General features: G+C 45.5%; 1 protein-coding gene and 1 long non-coding RNA gene across 3 annotated transcripts in view; both read right to left on the bottom strand.

The window, feature by feature from the left end:
* RAB37 (RAB37, member RAS oncogene family) overlaps nt 1-13,052 on the bottom strand; it is a 78,384-nt gene extending 65,332 nt beyond the window's left edge. For both annotated transcript variants that reach the window (XM_079967487.1, XM_079967484.1), the window contains exon 1: nt 12,686-13,052. In XM_079967487.1, coding sequence (XP_079823613.1) covers nt 12,686-12,805 — 120 coding nt within the window. In that variant the 5' untranslated portion in view covers nt 12,806-13,052. The remainder of the gene's footprint in view (nt 1-12,685) is intronic.
* The window catches only part of LOC307211175, a 205,471-nt gene that overhangs the window by 68,423 nt on the left and 114,527 nt on the right, over nt 1-22,521 (bottom strand). The gene's annotated exons all lie outside the window — the stretch shown is intronic.

Raw genomic sequence — 22,521 nt, 5'->3', positions numbered from 1 at the left:
CAGGATACAGGCAGTGGTTGCATGCACCCAGCCTATACCTTCAAAGCACATTCAAAACGCAGCCTTTCCCTCAAAGAATTCTAGGCACTATAGTTTACCCCTCACAGAGTTAGAATTCCCAGCAACACTCAACAAAATACAATGCCCAGAATTCTTTGAGGGAAATGGTGTGCTTCAAATGTTCTTTAAACAGTATAATGTGCACATAGCCAATGTTTGCGTGGACAGGCAGAGTCCCCCCAACCCCAAGGCGACCCCCGAGCGGAATAATGATTCAAGACAACGTGCTATGGGATTAAAATTGACCACAACTTTATTAAATGTCAGGTGCAGGGAGACCTTGGCTCAGGCATTGGGCGTTTATCCTTCCCAGTCCCCACCTGTGGATCTGGGGGACACCAGGGTTATCCAGAATGTGTGGGGATTGGGCTGGCTCCGGAGAACATATGTTCAAGCAGAGAGCCCGCCCCCTGTTTTGCCGCCCTTGGAGGGGAGAACAATGACAACCTCTCAGCATAGGGCCAATGCCTCCCCTCAAGACCCCTTTAACAGGGAACCCTGGGATCACCGCCGCAAGGGGGGCGTGGGTCACCACTTCACACACACCCCCATTTAAGAAAAAAAAATCCTTCCAGTAGCACCTTAAAGACCAACTAAGTTAGTTCTTAGTATGAGCTTTCGTGTGCATGCACACTTCTTCAGATACCATTTAAGAAGATAGACTAAAGGATTCTGCCCAAGGCCTGAAACTGCCAAAGTTGTGACGTTTTGCTACAGGAAAGGCAAAACCTGCCAATGCAGGAAAATTCCTTTCCGGCCCTTCAACAGCGACCCTGACGTAGCAGTAGTACCTGTGGAGAAGAGTTTAACCTGCAAGAGAAGACTTAACTGAGGGAGGGCAGGGTGGGAGAAGCTATGGAGCCAACTGACACTTAGCAGGTAAGATTCACCTTCTGTTGTGTGGGCAGGGTGGTCCCTCTCCTTACCTGGCCACTCCCCTGGCAACACCTCCCCAGGCAGGATTGGGTGATCGGCTGAGGTATGTGGTGACCTCCAGGTATCCAGCCTGGGGAGGATGAAGCCAGCCCAAATTACCAGGAGCTGCACTGGGATCTGGGGGGCTGCGTGCGACCACACAAAAGGCACCCCCCATTTGATGTGGGGAGCAGTCATTCTGTGTGGGCTGTCATTCATTGGTGCCAAGGTGTCCAAGAAAAGAGGAAGAGAGGAACTACAGCTTGGCTCTTTGTTCTCTCCCACATCTATTCAAATGTGTGGTGATTTTTCAGCCAAGAAGAAAGGGATCGCGTCACAGGAGGGACTTGATATTTGCGTTTTCCTCTATGCAACACATTGTTGCACTTTCAAGAGGACTGATTAAAATCAACAGGCTGCTCTCCAGCTGTATTGATAAGAGCTGGAAAATATTCCGCAGCTACTCTGAATGGTGTGGGGTTCAATCTCCCATTATTTACCTGCAGTTCACTTAAACGATCTGGATCACTATGTCACCAGGGTGGCTTTCAATATTCTGTTCCTTAAATATTAATCAAAACCATTAGCTCTCAAATGAATGGAAATTGCATGCATGCAGGGCTCATAAGTTCTTTGGAAGAGATGGGAAACCAAACATCAATAGTATATTTATATTTGGCCCATGCATACACTATTAGCCGGCATAATGACTTAATAGTAGGTGGCTTGTTGTACTAGCATTAAAGCAGCATCCAATATAATTCCTCTGAACGGAAAAGATAGGTAGGCAGATGGCAGCTCCCAAATATATTACATTGGAATAACTGCTACTCACATCCTTGTTTGGCTTGACAGCAAGCAATCGGCATAAACCCCACAAGGGATTTATATGAGCCAATTCTGGGTTTCAGATTTCCCCCTATACTTCTGACAAAGTAACCCTGACAAATTCAGAGTTTACATGTCTAAGAATTGCCACCTCTAACAGTGTGTTCCCAAAAGGTATAAATTTAATCCCTCGGAAATGGGCTGGGAAACTGACCATGGCCAAAGACAGAACATAAAGGTTGTGTGACTTAGGCCTGCAAACAGGTTCTGATGCAAAATAGAGCAATTAGGTTTTTCTGCCTCTGTTTTGGAAGACATTTCCCATCTGCAGAATGTTGCCATCATAACCCTCCCTGCCTGTAGACTCCCAACTGGGTTTATTACTCCCAAGTGCTCCACAGACATTATATGAGTGAAGCTCACAAAGCCCTGAAATGTAGGCCAGTTTTATCTACATGCATGGATGGTTCAATCAACAATGGCTCATTTAAGCCACTCCTGCAGGGATGGGGGACCTGTGGCCCTCCAGCTGTTGCTGGGACTACAACATCTATCATCCCTAAATACCAAGGTTTCAGACACAAAATCTCTCCCAGTCTTACCTGGAGATGCGGTACATTGAACTTGGACTTCTGTGTGGAAGGAAGATGTTCTGTCACTGAGATACAAACTTTCCCCTAAAGAGAAAGCTAGCTACTTCTTTGACCTTCTCGCTGTGGGGTGTGAAACACAGAGCAGTCAAATACAACATTCCTAGAGTGGACAAGTTTAGACATGAAGAGGGATGTTTGTCCAGACAGTAGATAAACTTCCTGTTTCCTCCTGGGCTGGGACAAACTTCCTCTAAATGTGACCAGAGGTGGGCATGACCTCACCTGTGCAGGTAACAAAAGCACAGGGCTGGTCACAACACCTCTCTCTTCTCCATTTTGCTTTCATCAGCCTGAGATGCTCTCTTGGCCAAGAGAGGACAAAGGAACTATCTCCTTATGGGATAGATTCCAAGTGTATATATTTTGTTACTTAAGTCTGCCTTCTGGGATCCATCTGTGAACAGAATGTGTGAGTAAACTATTTATACCTTTTATACAAGACTGTCATGTCTATTCCTTTTAGGAGGGAATAAAGGGGAATTACCAGGAAACTTATTTTAGAAACTTAAGCAAGCCTGGCAAACCTATCTGCTGTGTAAGTTTAAAAGGGGAATGTTACTCTGTTAAATTATAGAACTTGTTAACGCAAGTTGGAAAGGATATAATTAAACAATATATCCTTTCCTGCCTCCCTGAACATTCCCACACTCACCCCGTACCTCCAGCATGTCCCAATATCTGCCTCCACCCTCTTTTATTCCATTACCATGTGGGTGTACCAGTTTCAGCATTTTCAAGTTATGCCCATGTAAAAGATTTAGTAGCAATCCTATCCACATTTAGCTCATGTACCTCAAAGACAGAACCGCACTGATATTTCCCAAATTCTCCAGCTTAATTGGACTATAGATCAGATTATTTGATGTCCAGTCATGGATGTCAGTTCACAGTCTTCCTTGTTCTCAGCTTCACAAATTCCCATTTTGACATAATCATCCAGTGTCAACATGCACATTTTACATTGCTACCAAATCCCAGAAACCCTGTATTTGGGGACAGCATTGTTATGGGTTTCCCATGTGGTTGCTATGAATAGGCCTAGCACTCTGGGTTTGCATTAAGGCAAGAAACCTTTTCCTTCTGCCCAGAGCTACATTGCCTCAAGGGTAACCTGTCAGCAGGATTGAATCAGTAGTGGGTGTCAAAGGCAATGCCTGGCCAGAGTCTTGTACTTGACAGTGGAATGCTAATAGCCCAGGAGAGTCTCTCTGTAGGAGCTAATTGTTAGACAATTGTTTCTTGGTACAGAGAGCTTGGAGCATCCTGAATTACAGAGAAACCTCCGAGATTCTGGGAGGTGACATACTCAGCTACCCAGTAAAGACTAATTGTGTGCATGTGTGCATGCAGATGTAAGGCAGACCCTCCAAGTGTCCCTATTTTCCAGGGACAGTCCCAGATTTAAAGAAGCCATCATGGTTTCTGATTTGACCCCCCAGAATGTCCCACTTTTCCTTAGGGCATCCCTATTTTCGTTGGAGAAATGTTGGAAGCTATGGAGTTATGCGACCCTCTCAGTTGAGGAGATAACTATAAAACCTTTAGAAGATATTGGAAGACAGCCCTGTATAGGCAAATTGGTTTTAATGTTTAATGTTTTATTATGTTTTTATATATGTTGGAAACTGCCCAGAGTGGCTGGGGCAACAGAGCCAGATGGACAAGGTATAAAGAATAAAATTATTATTGAATTGGACATTCCTATTTTCATCGGAGAAATGTTGGAGGGTATGGTAAAGGAACAGAAGAGAAACTGCAGTTTTGAGACCAAGTTAACCTGGGAGAGATACACAGAGAGGGATGAGCTGATTTAAGGGTTCTGTAAGGGATGCGGGTGGCGCTGTGGGTTAAATCACAGAGCCTAGGACTTGCCGATCAGAATGTCAGCGGTTTGATTCCCCAAGACGGGGTGAGCTCCCGTTGCTCGGTCCCTGCTCCTGCCAACCTAGCAGTTCAAAAGCACACCAAAAAGTGCAAGTAGATAAATAGGTACTGCTCTGGCGGGAAGGTAAACGGTGTTTCCATGTGCTGCTCTAGTTCACCAGAAGTGGCTTAGTCATGCTGGCCACATGACCCGGAAGCTGTACACCGGCTCCCTCAGCCAATAAAGCGAGATGAGCGCCGCAACCCCAGAGTCGGTCATGACTGGACCTAATGGTCAGGGGTCCCTTTACCTTTTTAAGGTAATAGGAGATGGGAAGGGAGTGTTGCTGTCCCTCTGAAGAGAATTTGTTGCTGGAGTGTTAAGCTGTCTGCCTTTGCCTATGCTCAGCCTGCATATTTGTAAATAAACTCATACAAATCCAGATCATGGTATATGTTGCCTCCCCTTCAGGAACTCCACATTAATCATAGTAGTGGTTTTTTGTGTGCTTGTATATTTTTTAATTTTTAATTTTTTAAACTGTTTTAAACTATTTTAAATTGTTGTAATCTGCCCTGGAACCTTAGGGTGGGTGATAAATTAAAATCCTCCTCCTATTTTTCTGGGCAGCGCTGGTGCAGAATCCCAGCCCTTCTTAGGACTGACACCAAGCCCAAGATAGAAAAATCCAGGTCATTGCACACAGACTCATGTAGGATTGTGGCACTGTCACAGTCTCCCTGCAGGACAAATACACAAACATTTCCACACAGTTTCATTATTACATACAGTATAGCTCTCTCGGTAATTTTGTCTTCTCCCCCTACAAGAATATAGAGTTGCAAAATTGAACACATGAAGCCACCTTTGGTAAGCAGAAAGTAACATACAGTGCTAACCACAACCTTTGGTTGAACTTCGTTATATTATTCAGAATTTTATTTTTATCACCGAATCATGCAGTTCAGTCAGGTTTTTCAGCTGCAAACTGCAGTTTCTCCAGAAGAAGGAAGAAAGGGAGATGCTAGGAGGGAACGTACAATCTAGCCTGCATTTCTTCAAATGTCTTAAGACATATCCGCTTCCTCATATTCTCAAGGTGGTTTACAAAATGAAGAACACAATTAAAATGGAAAAGCAAAAAGAAAAACCCACAATGAACTAAAAGGGCACAAAATAATAACGTTCTAACTTTAGGTGTTGACACGATTTTACCACCATCTTTTAAAATGCTTGGGGAGATGTTGCAAGGGGAAGAAGAGCTGATCAATAGTAAGGTATCCTTTAATTGGAAAGGGCTGTTGCTCTGCAGTAGAGAAGATACTGGCCACCAGATAGTCCAGCTTGGAATATGTTCTGATTTGCTTTGACTAATGCAGTGGTTCCCAACCTATTTTTGGCCATGCCCCACCTAAGCATCTCTAAAATCCTGACCCCCCTACCCCCATGACATATAATTCTTATTATTCAAAAAGGGAACTATTCATGTGGAGGAAGCCTAAAAGGCCATTATCTGTTAATAACTCATTCTGGAATTGCACCCCTTAAAAATCAAATTGCCCCCCTGTGGGGCACATGCCCCATATTGGGAATCACGGGACTAACGGTTAGGCATTTACCGGTATGTATTTATTCAGTAACTATATAGGCTACCCTTCACTATGAACTTACAAGGCAGTATCTAGTAAAGGTAAAGGTACCCCTGCCCGTTCGGGCCAGTCATGCCAGACTCTAGGGTTGTGTACTCATCTCACTCTATAGGCCGGGAGCCAGCGCTGTCCGGAAGCACTTCTGGGTCACATGGCCAGTGTGACAAGCTGCATCTGGCGAGCCAGTGCAGCACACGGAACGCCATTTACCTTCCTGCTGGTAAGCAGTCCCTATTTCTCTACTTGCACCCGGGGGTGCTTTCGAACTGCTAGGTTGGCAGGAGCTGGGACCGAACGACGGGAGCGCACCCCGCCGCGGGGATTCAAACCGCCGACCATGCGATCGGCAAGTCCTAGGCGCTGAGGTTTTACCCACAGCGCCACAAAATGCAATAAAAGTCAAATGCAACACAAATGACACAACAGTAAAAGCAGCACCCATAAAATCACCAGAATCACAAAACTGAGCAGAGCCATAGTCCCATTCTTCTCCATTCTACACAATAACATCCACGTAGCTGGCAACATAGTGAGATATCCCACCTCATCTCACCTGACCTATAAAAAAAAACCAGTGCTACCCCGGAAGCATTCGTTCCTGGTTTCCTGCTGCACATTGCCCAGGATCCTAACATTAAGTCCCACCAAATGAAGTTGGCATCAGAAGTTTCCATTTGATTGGGCCACATGCTTGGAGTTTGTTCCCAGTTTGCTCGTGAAACATAAGCCCTTCAGTGTGCTCTGCTCACCTACCGTTCTTGCAAGCTCATTTGCACTGTAATAGGCAAGGAAAAAAGTGAAGGGAAAGTTGCTGGAAATCGAGCAGGAACTTGCACTTAAATAAAATGCATGCACCAGAATATATAGCATACAGTGGAACCCAGCAGCAGTATTTCCATTCGGCCAATTCCCAGAGGACAAGAGTGTTCTTTTAATCCTAGAGTTTCTTTGGCACTGGGTATAAAGCTGCTGAACCTGAATTCCTTAGTCCTGGGAGCTGCACTGCCAGTTTCACTGCAGGGTTGAGCCAGCTTTGTGATATCAAATCATTATAAGTATTCCTTTCCCAGTTATGCTCCAACACGAGCACTTTCCTCGCTGGTACCAAGACACTAGAATTTATAACCCATTTACAACAAATACACGAAGCACAGAAAAATGGCAGGTCCAATGCAGGCTGATGGGGCCTCCATACAGAAGAACTTGCAAGTGGCAGGTAGATTCAGTTGCGCTCCTGACAGCCACTGCATTGATCCCCATAGGAAACACTGCTTGTCCAAATAGGCTAGCTATATTAGTGAAGAGTTATACCACTGACCTACCACCTCGGAACCATGCACTGTGCAATGGACCACCCAGAGGAAGATGAGGCTCTAGATCTGTTTGTGGGCGAAGAACTACTAAGACCTTCTTCAGGATCATCTGGCTGGAGGACACAACTCTACCACCGTCCTCTAATTCAGAGGGTGAGTCTCCCACAGCGCCCATCTCACCAGACCCAGAGAACCTGAAGACTGCAAAAAAGAGAGAAAAAGACGAGGACCCTTTAATAACCAACACCTCCAAAGGAGGTGGGACTCACTACATGAGAAATCCAGTCAACTCATATAAGGCTCCAGCTACATCTAGGTGCTTACAGAGATAACCGTTTGCACAGCTTCAAAGACAGTAATTTGTATAGACAGGAGTATAGGACTTTGTGAGCTCTCCAAGGTCCTGCACGTACCTTGAATTCCTGCCAACACAGAGCAGACACTTTTAGGCTTCCCCTGTGAGGACAGTAATAGTGGCAACTTCCTGTTCCACTTCCTGTTTGGGCATTGCCATTGCTGGAGAAACTTGCCTTCCAAAAGTGTGTCAAGTCCCACTTGTTCTCCAAAATGGGGCATTTCACTCAGCTGTTTTGTGGGCTTTGCAGAAATGCAGAAATGTTAACAAGAAGCCTACAGCATATCCACATCAAGTTTCTCTTTTTTTTACAGCTCACTTCTCCATACAAAGCACTCCTCAGCACAGGAGCTGGTTAAATCAGGAGCAGAAGCTGCACCCCACATCAATGCTGCATCAGTTTTTAAAAAAGGAGTCTCTCATTAATTATCAAATGTGAAAGCAATTTGAAGAGGGTGGAGAGGACAGAGAAACTTAGAAGGTTTTCCCATCTTATATTTTCCTTCACTCACAGTTTGAAACCTCCCCTCCTCCCCTTAATAGGGTCCCAGGGGCAGCCACCACTATTGAAAAGACAATGTGCCAAATACTAAGGAAATATTCCTAGGAGTAAAGCAATTGAAACCAGGTTTGTGCAGTTCATAATCTGTTTACCAAATTGAGTATTATGAAGGATTTGCTGTTGACTCAGGATATTTCCACATTTCATTTGCCTGCAGAGCATGAAACAGAGTTTGCTTGCTTTGTTAGTTTTTCTAAAGGTCTCCTCCTCCTCACCTAAAGTCACCTCTATGCTGGTCTACCCTGCTTTCTTCTGCTCTCTGACTCTGGACCTTGTTGAGTGGATGAACATAACCCAGGGTGGGGAACCTGTGGCCTTTCAGATATTGATGGACTACAGCTCCCATCATTCCTGACTAGCAGCTATCCTGGCTGGGGCTGATGGGAGCTGGAGTCTGATAATATCTGGGAGGCCATGGGTTCCTCATCCCTACAAGAAGGTCCCGTGTTTCCTTATTTCCACCTTGCTTGTCTTCAAAAGACATTGGGTAGTTATTAACATACCAAAGCAGCTGTTGCCCTTCTTCCTATAGTGCCCCTTTATATTCCATTTATAGGAGCAACTTCTACTTTAACTCTTTCCATGGTGGTGGTAGCATTTTTCTTTCACAAGCAACTGTTACCATTTGCACCTTCAGGAAACCCTACCAGTTTGGGTAGTGCCTTCTACGTGAGATCCAAATACAAAATCACTCACCTACTAGTGGTTCCCAGTGTGGCTAACATTTTGGGTCACCCAGAAGACAATTTGGAGACATGACAATTCTAAAGAAAACAATCAGCAGCATAGTTGGTGCTACACCACTACAGGCTTACAACATGACTGAAGAATCTTCCATACAAAACAACAGCAACATCCTCCTCCACACAGGAAATGATGTCAGGAAGAATTATAGTCTAGCGCTCTCCCCAACATCATTGCCATACTTATGTTAATATGTGGACAGCTTTCTTTATTCATTTTTGTATCTAGAATGGAACATTCAAATCATGTGGGCCTCCACCTGCAATCTGAAGTGGTACAGTCCAGACACATGCTTACTTTCTCTGTGAGGGTCCGATCCGATTTGACACCTGTAACTGTATCTCTCGCATTTTTTAACTGATAAATTCATCTGCAGGAGAACTAGATTTGTACTGGGGCTGTTGATTGTAGCACTGGGTGAACATTTTTAACCATTCTCCTCCCCCCTCCCATGCCATTTCCCTGATATGAATTGCCTGCCCCCAGAGCTAATATTTGCTCCATGCGCGGGGGGGGGGGGGGTACCTGTAATTCTACCTCTCCTATCAGCAAATTGGGACAGGGAGTTAATGAGTCAAATGGAAAATCAGTGAAAAGGGGGGGGGAGTAGCCCTAGTCTAAATACCACCCTCACTCAGGTGGCTTCATTTAGCATTTAAAAAAAATCAAAAAAATCACAGAAGATATGATTATGGGTTTCCCAATGTCACTTCTAGTTGGCCCAGAGAACTAGGCCAACATTACAATGAGCTGACAGCTAGACTGCCGGTGCTCATCCAACTTCATCAGAAGGCAGGGGGAACGATAAACGAAGCCTTAAAAGTTTGGTACTCCTGTAATTGGTCTGACAAGCTTCTGACAAGGTGCAGGCTTCAATAACCCATTTATACCAAGACTTATAGGGCTGATGTAGCCACAAGAGGGAAGATGAGCCAGACAATGAAAGGAAGCAATTGAATTTCAAGACAACAACCAGTTTTCAGAGAAGTCCAGGTCATTAAACGTACACATGTGCACTGGGGTTTGACTTCAGGTGGTATACAAGAGCCCCACCATCTCCTTGATTATAATAACCTTGAAAAGCTCTCCAAAGGAATATTTTAAAAGTGTCTAAACCTTGCTTCTGTTTCTTTCAAACAAAGGATTGAACTGAACTGATGCTTCTGTCCTAGAGGCAGACCAACCCACAGAAAGAACATGTCACACAGCAAACAAGTTATCACCTAAATTTTAAAGCATGTAATTGTCAAGGAAGCTGATGGGGGGCAGACGACACCACAGGAGTGCGCGCGCGCACACACACACACACTAATAGTGGGTTGCATCCCATTAAGTTTTTTCTTAGCATAGACTGACTGAAATTAATAGACCTAAGATAGAATAAACCCATTGAAATTAATGAACATGCCTGAGTAGAACTAACACAAGATACAACCCAGTATTTTCACATATCACAGAACTTTCCCAACACTGGACTTCATGAGTCAATATTTTAAATATTTAAAACTCAGTAAAATATTATAGACACACACACACACTCACACACACACCCTGTCACTCTGGCTGCCTGGGGCTGATGGGAGCTGGAAGGGTATGGGTGTTCCACCCTGCCATAAACCATCACTCATTGCTAATGAAAATCCAAGGAAACTGAAGTCATCATTCCAGTATACCTGAAGGAGCGTCTCCACCCCCATCGTTCTGCCCCGACACTGAGGTCCAGTGCAGAGGGCCTTCTAGCGGTTCCCTCGCTGCGAGAAGCCAAGTTACAGGGAACCAGGCAGAGAGCCTTCTTGGTAGTGGCACCCACCCTGTGGAACACCCTCCCACCAGATGTCAAAGAGAACAACAACTACCAGACTTTTAGAAGACATCTGAAGGCAGACCTGTTTAGGGAAGCTTTTAATGTTTAATAGGTTATTGTATTTTAATATTCTGTTGGAAGCTGCCCAGAGTGGCTGGGGAAATCTAGCCAGATGGGTGGGCTATAAATAATAAATCATCATCATCATCATCATCATCATCATCAGGGATATCGCCATGGAGTGTGATGCATGCAAAAACAGGTCCACCACAAGGCCCTCCAAATCGGCTGTTGCTTCTGTTCAGTCAGGCACTGCAGCAGTACCACTTAGAACCAGGAACCATGAGCATGATGTTGATGTGGTGACAAATTCCTACACCAGCAGCAATAGCCACCTCAACATCCATGGCAATCTTATTGGAAGCTGCAAGTTTGCCTGCCTGGAATTTTGATTTATTTATTTTTATCACCAACTGGGGACAAGGGAAACAAGGCAGCCTGGCAATCCACCTGGGTCACAAACACCCAAACCGCAGAGAGCATTTAAAGATTCAAACTCATCATCAATACATCCCAAGAGCTAATCTTATGGAAGCAGCAGCCACACACCTTAAATACATAGGACTGGATGATGGGAATAGGTACAAATGGATGCATTTGGAAGCAATAACTTACTACTGATCAAGAACCCTGCATGGCTGAAATATGCAGCCATCAAACCCATTAAGTTGAGTTAATAGAGGTGAAGCCTTATTAAATTCAGGAACTATTAGAGTCGTAAGGAATAAGTGGCTTAAGGACTGCAGGCTATTAGAGAAAGAGAGAGAGAGAGAGAGAGAGAGAGAGAGAGAGAGAGAGAGAGAGAGACTATAGAAATATACAGAACACAAGGATGACAGAGACACAGCAATCCTGTTATCCAGAATAGAAGCTGCCCAGGCACTATAAGAGAGGAAGAGAGGGCTTCCACCCAAAAGACTCTGATTGCAGGGTGGAACCACATAGTTCACATGACAGGTTCCCAAAAACTCCCCTTAGGGTCCGTTTTAGACAACACACCCTATTTCTCTTTAAATTCAATGATTGTTTGTATCTCCTCTTCAAATTATCCTAATTAGTCCTTGGAAATAAACAAGGGGCTTAACTAACAGTTGTTGTTCAACAGCTGTGTTGTGTCAACAACACAGTAGACAAAAACAGTTCCATTCCCTGTAATTTGCTGGCAAATTGGAAGTTTCTTGCAGTGCTGTTCTTCATGGGGTTCTATAAATAAGCCACAGCCTGGCATTAATGTCCCATCACGTTCAGGACTCGTTCTCGCCATCTTTTGGGCTCTCCAAACATTGCAGATATTTACTTGGATAGTTCAAGAGGGAGCTCGGAGGAGCTGCTATATGAAAATATGCAAGCTTGAGACCAGAGTCCTTTTTTAAAAAAGACAGTGCACAAATCATGGTTTAGTTTCCACAGCTGATTTCCATTTGATGGATCTGGTTTAAACTTCCCTCCCCTCCCCTATAAAAGTGTATGCAATTGCAATGAATTTACATGCAGCACCAAATTCTCTCCTGTCTCTTTTACTTGCTCTCCTTAAGAACTCTACAGTTTTTGTTGGGGTTCTTTTTAACCATAAGAAGATCCCTGATGGATCAGACCAAAGACCCATCTTGTCCAACATTCTGTTCCCACAGTGGCCAACCAGATGCCTCTGGGACGCTCACAAGCCGGATGTGAAACACTTCCTGTCCCATACATTCAACTTCTAAAGCACCAGGCATAAACGATAAAGATCACATTGAATAAGCCTCCGTCCCTCTCCTTTGTACCATAGCGTTCTGTCTCCTTGATGTTGTTTCATGCAGTGGTTCCAATTTTAACTCTTTCTCTGCTCTGCCCTACGTCCTACAACTACCCCCCCCCCACAGAACACATCTGTACCTTGTGCAGAAGGTCCTCATTGTAGTAAGTGCTGCTTTGGATGCCAGTCCCATTGGCACCCATCCCCGAGTAGTCATAAGGGCTGCCAGCCCCGCTCTGATATCCCCAGTACGTCTCCATTTCTCTTCTCCAGGCTAATTTTATTGCGTCAATGCTAAAAGCGCCGGCTCCGGGCCAGACCTCAATGCAGCAAGCGAGCGCAGCAGTTCTCCGGACTCAAGCCCGCTACATTTTCCTCCTCTCCCGGAGAAGGAAAAGGTGCGAAAGAAACGCATCTAAAGAGAGCTCGCCCTGAAGTGAAGCTAGGCTAGAGGTAGGGGAGGCGGCGGCGTGCGGGAGGGAGGGAGGGGGGCGGTTGTTGACGATCTGGGTTTCCTGGGACTGCGAAGTGCTGAGCAAGCGAGAACCTTGCAGCTTTTACTGATCCATAAAGCTGCAGCGCCTGGACAGAGTTTCAGCACCAATGCCAGCTCCGGCAGCACCAGAAGACCGGAATCTCCTCGGCCAAGGAGCACCACGAAGACCTCTCCACCGCACCCGCTCTAAGCACAGATCAGCACTAAGGACAGCACCCGCAATACCTGGGAGACTAAGCCGTCAGCTACATCCGCGGCGAGCCCCACCCAACAGATATTAATGCATTGTAATAAAGGTTTTTGACGTCGTCCCTTTAAGTGCCCAAACTTGAATAAACACTCTGCTTTTCCTCTTACATCACACTGCCCCCTGGTTCCTTTTCCGGCACTACCAGCAACTTTCAAACTTATCACTGCGGATTTCAGAAGAAACCAAAGGAGTGAATGTGTCTGAGAACGTCCAGCTACAGTTTTCGATCATATACGGTGTAAAATCTGGCAAGATTTTTCGCCCCCAACAGCTTTCAATATCCTTCTTTCCTCCAGGTGCGGACAGCCTCTTTGCCGCTGTCAGATGCTCATGGGAACTGATTTTATCATTGATGCAAGCAGAGCCACACAACTCTGGAAAGGAAGATGTAGCACAGATTCCTAAATAAAAGTGAGCTGCCAGAGGCAATCATTCACTGAGAAGGTGCTTGGAGCTTTTGTTCCAGTTTGCCTCTAGTTTACATTTCAAAGGGGGGAAGGTAGAGTCTTACTTGAGCGATTCCCTTTAGATACCAGAAACAGATTCCACTGGATACAGTATTAGGTAAAGGTAAAGGGACCCCTGACCATTAGCTCCAATCGTGACCGACTCTGGGGTTGTGGTGCTCATCTCGTTTTATTGGCCGAGGGAGCCGGCGTACAGCTAGAATGACTAAGCCGCTTCTGGTGAACCAGAGCAGCGCACAGAAACACTGTTTACCTTCCCACCAGAGAGGTACCTATTTATCTACTTGCACCTAGACATGCTTTCGAACTGCTAGGTTGGCAGGAGCAGGGACTGAGCAACGGGAGCTCATCCCGTCGAGGGGATTCGAACCGCGACCTTCTGATCAGCAAGTCCTAGGCTTTGTGGTTTAACCCACAGTGCCACCCGCGTCCCTGGATACCCACTGGATATTAGGTAAAGGTAAAGGTAAAGGTACCCCTGCCCGTACGGGCCAGTCTTGCCAGACTCTAGGGTTGTGCGCTCATCTCACTCTATAGGCCGGGGGCCAGCACTGTCCGCAGACACTTCCGGGTCACGTGGCCAGCGTGACAAGCTGCATCTGGCGAGCCAGCGCAGCACACGGAATGCCGTTTACCTTCCTGCTGGTAAGCGGTCCCTATTTATCTACTTGCACCTGAAGGTGCTTTCGAACTGCTAGGTTGGCAGGCGCTGGGACCGAATGACGGGAGCGCACCCCGCCGCGGGGATTCGAACCGCCGACCTGACGATCGGCAAGTCCTAGGCGCTGAGGCTTTAACCCACAGCGCCACCTGCGTCCCTCCACTGGATATTAAGAGACGTTAAATCAAGCATTCAAATACACAACCAATAATATGGATGCCTTTTGTTTGCCAGGCAAATTCAGAACCTGAAGCAAAATTGACCGCCATAATTATTATTAAACACAATGCAAAAAGCAACAATTTTCCAAACTTTGTTTCACTGGGAAATTCCAAGACAGTAATTGACAGTCGTTGCCCTCAGATCTCTGCCTGAGTAAGGACCGAAACTCCCAAGAAAAAGGAATGACTGACTAGGTAATGCTGAGAGACGGTGTGGTGTAGTGGTCAAAGTGTTGGATAGGGACTGGGCAGACCATGGTTCAAATGCCAGCCTGGCCATAAACCTTGGGCCTCTTCCTGTCTCTCAGTCTTCCTCTCAGGGTGGTTGTCAGGATAATATTAAGAAAAGGGAGAACCATGCATGTGACCCAGAGCACCTTTGAGAAATGGCATGATTCTATTTATTTATTGCAAGTAGCTCAAGCTGCTGCACATGGTTCTCCCCCTCAATTTGCACCACAAAACCCTTTAAGGTAAGTTAGGGCTGAGAGGACGGGACTGGCCCACCCAGTGAGCTTCATGGCCAAGTGGGGATTTGATCCCTAGTCTCCCAGGTCCTAGTCCAACACTCTAACCACTATACCACACTGCCTAAATGTAATAAAACAATAAATAAGATGTAAGATGCAGTGAACAGGATATAGGTCATACAAGCTGCTGCTTGAGTTTTGGAATACGTAGTATGACAAGTAGATTTAATTCCTCTTTTAGAAGGTAAGGGTGGAATTGATTCTGCTGTTGGTATTTCTTTTCCAAAATCTGGGCATGACTTAAGGCGGCAACTTTCTTTACACACAATTATTCTTCCTAGTATGAGACAGAATGACCACATGTTTGAGGTAACTGTGCCTATCCCTAACAATATCTTGGAGCATCAAGCTATTTTTCTCTTTTTTAAAAAGGAATGTTGCTGGAAAGAAATGTTCAGTGCATTTATCCAGATCTTGGTTATTTTTCTAAATTATGTTGTTAAATCACAGGGATGCTTATGTCAGTTTACAGTCAAAGAGAAGAGTTTATCCATATATCTGGTCAGGAGGAAAATGGGAAAAGGGGAAGTTCCAGAGCTAGCCCTTTAAAAGGCCAATTTCCATTTAAATTAGATGGAATACAGTGGTACCTCAGGTTAAGTACTTAATTCGTTCTGAAGCTCCGCTCTTAACCTGAAACTGTTCTTAACCTGAAGCACCACTTTAGCTAATGGGGCCTCCTGCTGCCACTGCACTGCCAGAGCACGATTTCTGTTCTCATCTTGAAGCAAAGTTCTGGGTTAGTGGAGTCTGTAACCTGAAGCGTATGTAACCTGAAGTGTATGTAACCTGAGGTACCACTGTACTGATTATTTACAGAGCCCTTATAATACTTAATTGGGGTGGGGTGTTTGCAAACATACAAGCAGAGCATATTGGAAGCAAGCAGTTTCTTATAGCAGAGAGTACAACCACTATTTATGTACAATTCCACCTGGCTTGCTAATGCTCAGAACAAAGTCTCTTTCTGACAATCACCTCCAGCTCTGCAGGATTTCATTATGCTACCCAAGAGAGTGAAACAAAATGGGACCATCATTTGTGCCATAGATTTGGCAGCACAGACAGGATAAGTATGGATTAGCCGTCACAGGGAAAGGAGCCAACAATAGCGAGCCCCAAAGGACAGGTAAAAAAAGGTAATGTCCAGTCAAAGGTGACTATGGGGTAGCGGTGCTCATCTTGCTTTCAGGCTGAGGGAGCCAGCATTTGTCCACAGACAGCTTTCCGGGTCATGTGGCCAGCATGACTAATCCACTTCTGGCGCAACAGAACGTGACGGAAACCAGAGCGCATGGAAATGCCTTTTACCTTCCCTACCTATTTATCTACTTGCACCGGCGAGCTTTCGAACTGCTAGGTTGGCAGGAGCTGGGACAGAGCAAGGGGAGCTCACCCTGTCACGGGGATTTGAACCGCTGACCTTCCAATCAGCAAGACCAAGAGGCTCAGTGGTTTAGACCACAGCGCCACCTGCATCCCTCCCAAAGGACAACGATGAGATAAAGCCCTGCTGAAAACTAATCGTGGCCTGAAATCTTGCCAAGCCTACACACTGGAAGTGTGTAGTTAACAGTTGTCAGGGACTCAGCGGGAGCGCAGGGAGGAGAGGAGATGGAAAGCGAGGGGGAGCAATCCGAGGGCAGCGTAGGAGAATATGACAGCAGCCCGATAGATTCCATGAGCCTCTCCAGCGAATCGGAAGATTCACAGAAGGGGGCGCCGATGGGCAGGGCAAGGGGCGACCCAAGGGGGACACCCCAGAAGCAAGGGGCCAGCGGGGACTCCCAGAGCAGCAGTTGCAAATCAGGACCAGCTTCCCCACCAGAGCGTAGTGGGGGGGAGGAGTCCCAGGTGTCAGAGCCCACATATGCACCACCAGCGAGAGAAGATGAGTCAGGGTGGACCACGCCTCCATCGGAGAGCGAGTTAACGGTTAAGAGGAAAGTTGCAGGCTGGGCGCGCGCGCCAAGTTCAAAGGTACAGGCGAGTGGCACAGAAGGTAGCCCGGATAGGGAACCAGGTCCTAAAGCCCGCCGGAAGGAGGGGCAAGAATCGTCAGGGTCAGCGTCAGAGGAGTCCAGGAAGGATGAGACCCTAGCGGGCAGGAGGGCCCAGAGGAGAAAGGAATTTAGGAAGAGGTGGAGCAAAGCGAGAGTCTTAAACTGGTGTGGAGGGGGAGGAGACTCAGACAGGACTTCGCCGGTCTAAGGTCGAGACGTAGAGCTGCACGCTGCGGCTTTAAAATGGAGACTGAATCTCAATAAAGACTTTTGTACATAACTACAGCCTAGCGTTGGTCCTCTGTGAGCTGGGACCTGGAGGCAGCTCTGACAACAGTGAATGATAGTCTTCTTTTGGCCAGGCTGCACCCCTCTGGTTTTATATGGCCTGTGAAACTATGGAAGAAATGCTCCAGGTTTTTATTAGATCTGCTATAAAGCATCTAGAACTGCATGTCCTACTCAAGCTATGGACACACACAGTTTTCTATTAGGGCACTCACAGAACTGATCTCTTTCCTAATCGTTGCTAGCAATGCTTGACCTTCAGACCAATGAAGTGCACTGAAAGGATATTTTTAGTCAACTGTGTGCCTCCAAGGGGTCTCCCTTATGGTAGCTAGTTATGTCAGCTTTCCAGCTATGATGCTGGAACATTTGACAGGTTGGTATAGACCAAGGAGTTAAAATAAAACCCCCACAGTATCTTAACGTTTTGTTTCAAAAGGCAGCAGGGACAATTTTATCAGAATACTAAACAAGTAAACATTAAATGTGTGACTTTCTGGAATGTCTCTCCCTGGGAGACCTGTTCCCTGCCTTGCAGGCCTTTTCCCACCTGGACTGGGAGGGTGGGTCCAGACTGACTCCAGCTACAAAAGCTGAGACTGCTGAACAGACTCTTGGGCTGGAGTGCTATTTGGGGGGGGGGGAGTTGTTGCTGTTGTTTTTTGGGCTATCTTTATTTTAGATCTTGTTATTTATGTGGAAATTGATCAGTTTAGTTGTGTATTTTTAATGCTTTATTGTTTGTGACTACTTTTGTTATGTTGTAGTTATGCTTTTCATACTGTAAGCTGCCTTGAGCTTTGCTTGAACTATGGAAAGGCAGCATACAAATAAAATTATGTATGCATGCATGCAAATATGTATGTATAAAAAACAACATTGCAGAGGTAGGCGTGACCACTTCTGTGTACTCTCCAACTCTATAGCTGGTGCTGCTTCCATTCAACCTCCAGTTTCTATCACCTGGACCAGTTTAGTAAGCGTATTATAATGGGAGATCACATTCTAGGACTGCCAACTTTAAACTGACCTCGCTCCTGTGTCTTCACTAGTGAGCCAGTGTGCTGAAATTAAGTCAGTGAAGCTGCCCCCATAACCTCATCTGCAAAAAGCATCACCTGCTAAATTTCTGCCTGTCAGATTTCTTTTAAAAACAGGCAATCCAATGAACTGGGTGTTGGAACTAGTGTGTGTTGTCTCAACTTGATGCCCTACAGATATTTTGGACAACATCTCCCTCTAGCCCGATACTTATGGTCCAAAATATCCATAGGACACCAAGTTGGCAAAGGCTGATTTGATGCACTAGTCTTTGCTCAAAACGTCTCCCCTTGTGAACATGTCCTGTACTTCTGTTCTGCCTTCTGCTTCTGGGAAACAGATTAGGCCGCCAAAGACTTTACAGTCTTACTTGAGGATGTAGAATTATTTCAGTTGCTTATTGGCACAGACCTACATATCCTGCTTAGCTAGTCAGGCATCTGTACATGAGTGCAGTTTCCCACATCCTCTTTTAAAACCAGTTACTGGTATCTTGTGACAAAATACAAACTCTCTTCGGTTTCTAATTTGTTTTCATGAACAAGGACTTAAAAGTGGAATGGCAAATGAGCCAACCGAGGGGAACTGAGGCCACGTGAAATTAGCTCCTCAATTACACTTATTTTTCCATTACGTAAGACATGCCATTTTTCTGAAGGGACAGGACTTCATGGCACTTTCTTGCTCGTGTAGCTGACTCAGGTTCTTTGCAATAGTTACTGTTAGGAGGATTGCAGGCAATGTAAGAAAACAGATCATTTCTACTTGCCCCATCTAGAGCACAACTATAGTTGTGCAGGTGAAGGTTGCCCTTCCTATAGGATTGAGGCTACTGAGAATCAAAGAAGTTACGCTATACCAAAAGGCAATCCTGTCTACGATGGAAAGAGACTTTCCCTTTCAGCACTTCTTTCGTATGGCAATTAACAGTCTCTGGGTGTGTAACCACGTCCTGCTTAACTCTGCATAGGGTGCTTTGTTGTTGTGGGAAGTGGTGCACTGCTGGTGTTAACCATAATTCACATTTGCCCTTCTGGGTTTTTTTTTTTAATGAAATATTGCATTTTGATGTGCTCCCCTCTCCCAACTTAGCTTTGCTCTGAAGAGTAACCTAGCTGTGTTTTAAGTCAGTAACATGTCAGCCCAAAATATTGCTGCTCAAGATGAGGAGCAAGATGGCAGTACCCAACTTCATTTTGCACCTATAAGTCAATGCCTGGAAGCCAGTTTTTGCTTCAGCACTGTTGATGGGACAGTGTCCCCAACCACACCAGAGGGTGGCAGGCTAATTTTGATGGGCCCAGGGCAGACAGTGTGGGAAGGGCAGGGCAGCCCTGCCATCCAACAGAGCAGAAAGCAAAGGGGTTCAAGGGGAACGGCAGAAAGGCTGCTGCTCCCCCCCCCACATTCCAATATTTGCCACCTGAGGCCACCCCCTTACTCTGCCCAATGGTAGAGCTGGCATAGTCTAATAATTTCAGCATGGTCTAATAATGTTTTATATGCTGCCCTTTACCAAAAGATCCCAGGGTGGTGGACAACATTGGTGTACATCCACATGACAATGGCAGCTGAAATCATTAGCTTGTGTGTTCTCATTGGCATGAGATGGGAAGCGGAACACAGACACACAGACACACACAAAAACTATACTTTGTAGTCTGCATGGAAGTGCCTTTGAAAGCCTCCTGGCAAAACAGGCTTCGCAATGTAGCCTTCATAGCAAAGCCTGCATGCACAATTCCAAATCCGACAAGGGAATCTCCCTTACTGGATTAGGGCAAATTATGTTTACAAGCGGTTTCTTTTTTAAAGTTATAGATCACCTTAGCATGAATTGATCTTTTTAAAAATTAAATCACACAGTACTATAAGGCAAGGCTTAGGTTTATATTTTATTTATACACAGGGCTCTTTTCTAAGTTACCTTCCCCCATCCTCATGCATGCCAATTCCGAGAACCATTTCTACATCCGTGAACTTCTAGCTCAATGACTGTTCCTGGCCAAGTTAATTATGCCTGCCTTTTTTCTCCGCTCTCTCTCCAGTGGCATAACTGCTTGGATCAGGAGAGTGGTCTCAGCAGCAAATGTAGCACAAAGTGAAAGGATGGTAGCAAGCAGGGAAGAAGAAAGGCTCTATAATTTCCTAAGACTGAGCTGCTATTTTAGTCAGCTGTAAAACTCTCCTTCCATCAGGGGAAGATGTATGGAGATGACAAGCAGCAGAAACCCAACAACCAGCAACCGGAAATGAGAATTAAGAACTAGGGAGTCCCGTAAAATGCAAGGCTAGGAGGGCCTAACCATTTAATAACCAGCCTTGACATTTCCATTTAAACATAGATTTGATTGACACCAAGAAAATAAACAGGCACACAGAGAGCCATCCTATGCATTACACAGAATGGGAAGGTAGCATTCTGGGCTGGGCCACTTCAGGTGAAGGTTTTTAAAAATTATTTTTGAGAATGCATCAAATGAAATTCTGTGCACAATGCAAGCCAGAACCTCAGGGAAGAAGATTTTGCACAGTCCTCTCCTTTATCTGCCAGTTTACTGAGTGCTTGACCAAACTGCGGGAGGCAGTGGAAGACAGGGGTGCCTGGCGTGCTCTGGTCCATGGAGTCACGAAGAGTCGGACATGACTAAACAACAACAACTGTGTGCTGTGAGCTCATGGGGGCAGTCGGGGGGGCAGGGGTCAGCTCCCCCCCCCAAATCAATCCAAATCTGAGGTTCTGCACCCCACACCCCAACAAAAATCCTGGCTACGTCAATGTGTGAGCTTATGACACAGCTAATGTTCAAAACACACTCACACACACTTGCATTACAAAGTGGTAGAGTCAGAATCCCATCACCCATAGAACTATGATAAAATAAAGACAATCCATTCATTCCACAGCAAACCTTCCAGAATTGGTAGAAACATGTCTATTTTTCTTTTCTCCTTTCAAATGTCTAGAAGAGTGAGCCATTAACATCCCAGACCCTGAAACCTTGTCTTGTTTTATTTTCCACCCTGCTGCCAAAGTTTGTGAGGTCTGTCCTAAGCAGATTTAATGGATCAGCAAGTCGTCTTACTGAGAGATCAGACCCTCTCTGTGTCTGCATTCTGATGCATAAAATAAGTAAACCCAAGCAAGAAATGATTGGATGACAGGCCACTGGCTTATGACATCATGATTTGCAGGAGCAGGTACACCTATCCTGGTGACCTGGGTCCACCACACAGCAGCAAATGAAGTCATAGGGTGGTGAAGAAGTAGAATGGACTATGCCATTTCAGACTGCAGGTGAATGGTGACATTTTTAAATGTTCTACTACAGTGGTACCTCAGGTTAAGTACTTAATTCATTCTGGAGGTCTGTTCTTAACCTGAAACTATTCTTAACCTGAAGCACCACTTTAGCTAATGGGGCCTCCTGCTGCTGCCATGCTGCTGGAGCATGGTTTCTGTTCTCATCCTGAAGCAAAGTTCTTAACCTGAGGTACTATTTCTGGGTTAGCGGAGTCTGTAACCTGAAGCGTATGTAACCTGAAGCGTATGTAACCTGAGGTACCACTGTACATTTAAATTGGATCTCTTTCTCCTGCTAATTTTTAAAGTCTGAAAGGCAACTCAGCTCCTTCCCCCAGACTTAGTGAGATGCATGTGGTATCCCTTCGTCTACTACTTCCAGAGTCACCTGAACAGTCTGTCCCTTCATAACATCTGAAACCAACTTGAACTTGCACCCTGATTTTCAAGGAAACTCAGCCACCAGCTCCCTCCCCACGCTGTGACATCCATCTTGCATCATATTGGCCAATAGTAAACGCCTTTAAAATCTTCATTCGGGGGACCTCGTGTTTGGCAGATCAAGAGAGTGACTGTTGTTATGTGGGTGGCAATAACTTTAAAGTGACCTCATTGTGAATTTTAAGAAACCATCTGAATTCCCTGGACTCTCACTCTTGTCATGAGCATTCATGTTTGGCTATTTATAGAAAACCCCTCAGAACGGCACTGAAAT

Source organism: Podarcis cretensis, assembly GCF_951804945.1.
Source record: "Podarcis cretensis genome assembly, chromosome: 2".
Taxonomy (NCBI): Eukaryota; Metazoa; Chordata; class Lepidosauria; order Squamata; family Lacertidae; genus Podarcis; species Podarcis cretensis.
This window is presented reverse-complemented; position numbering and strand designations above follow the sequence as displayed.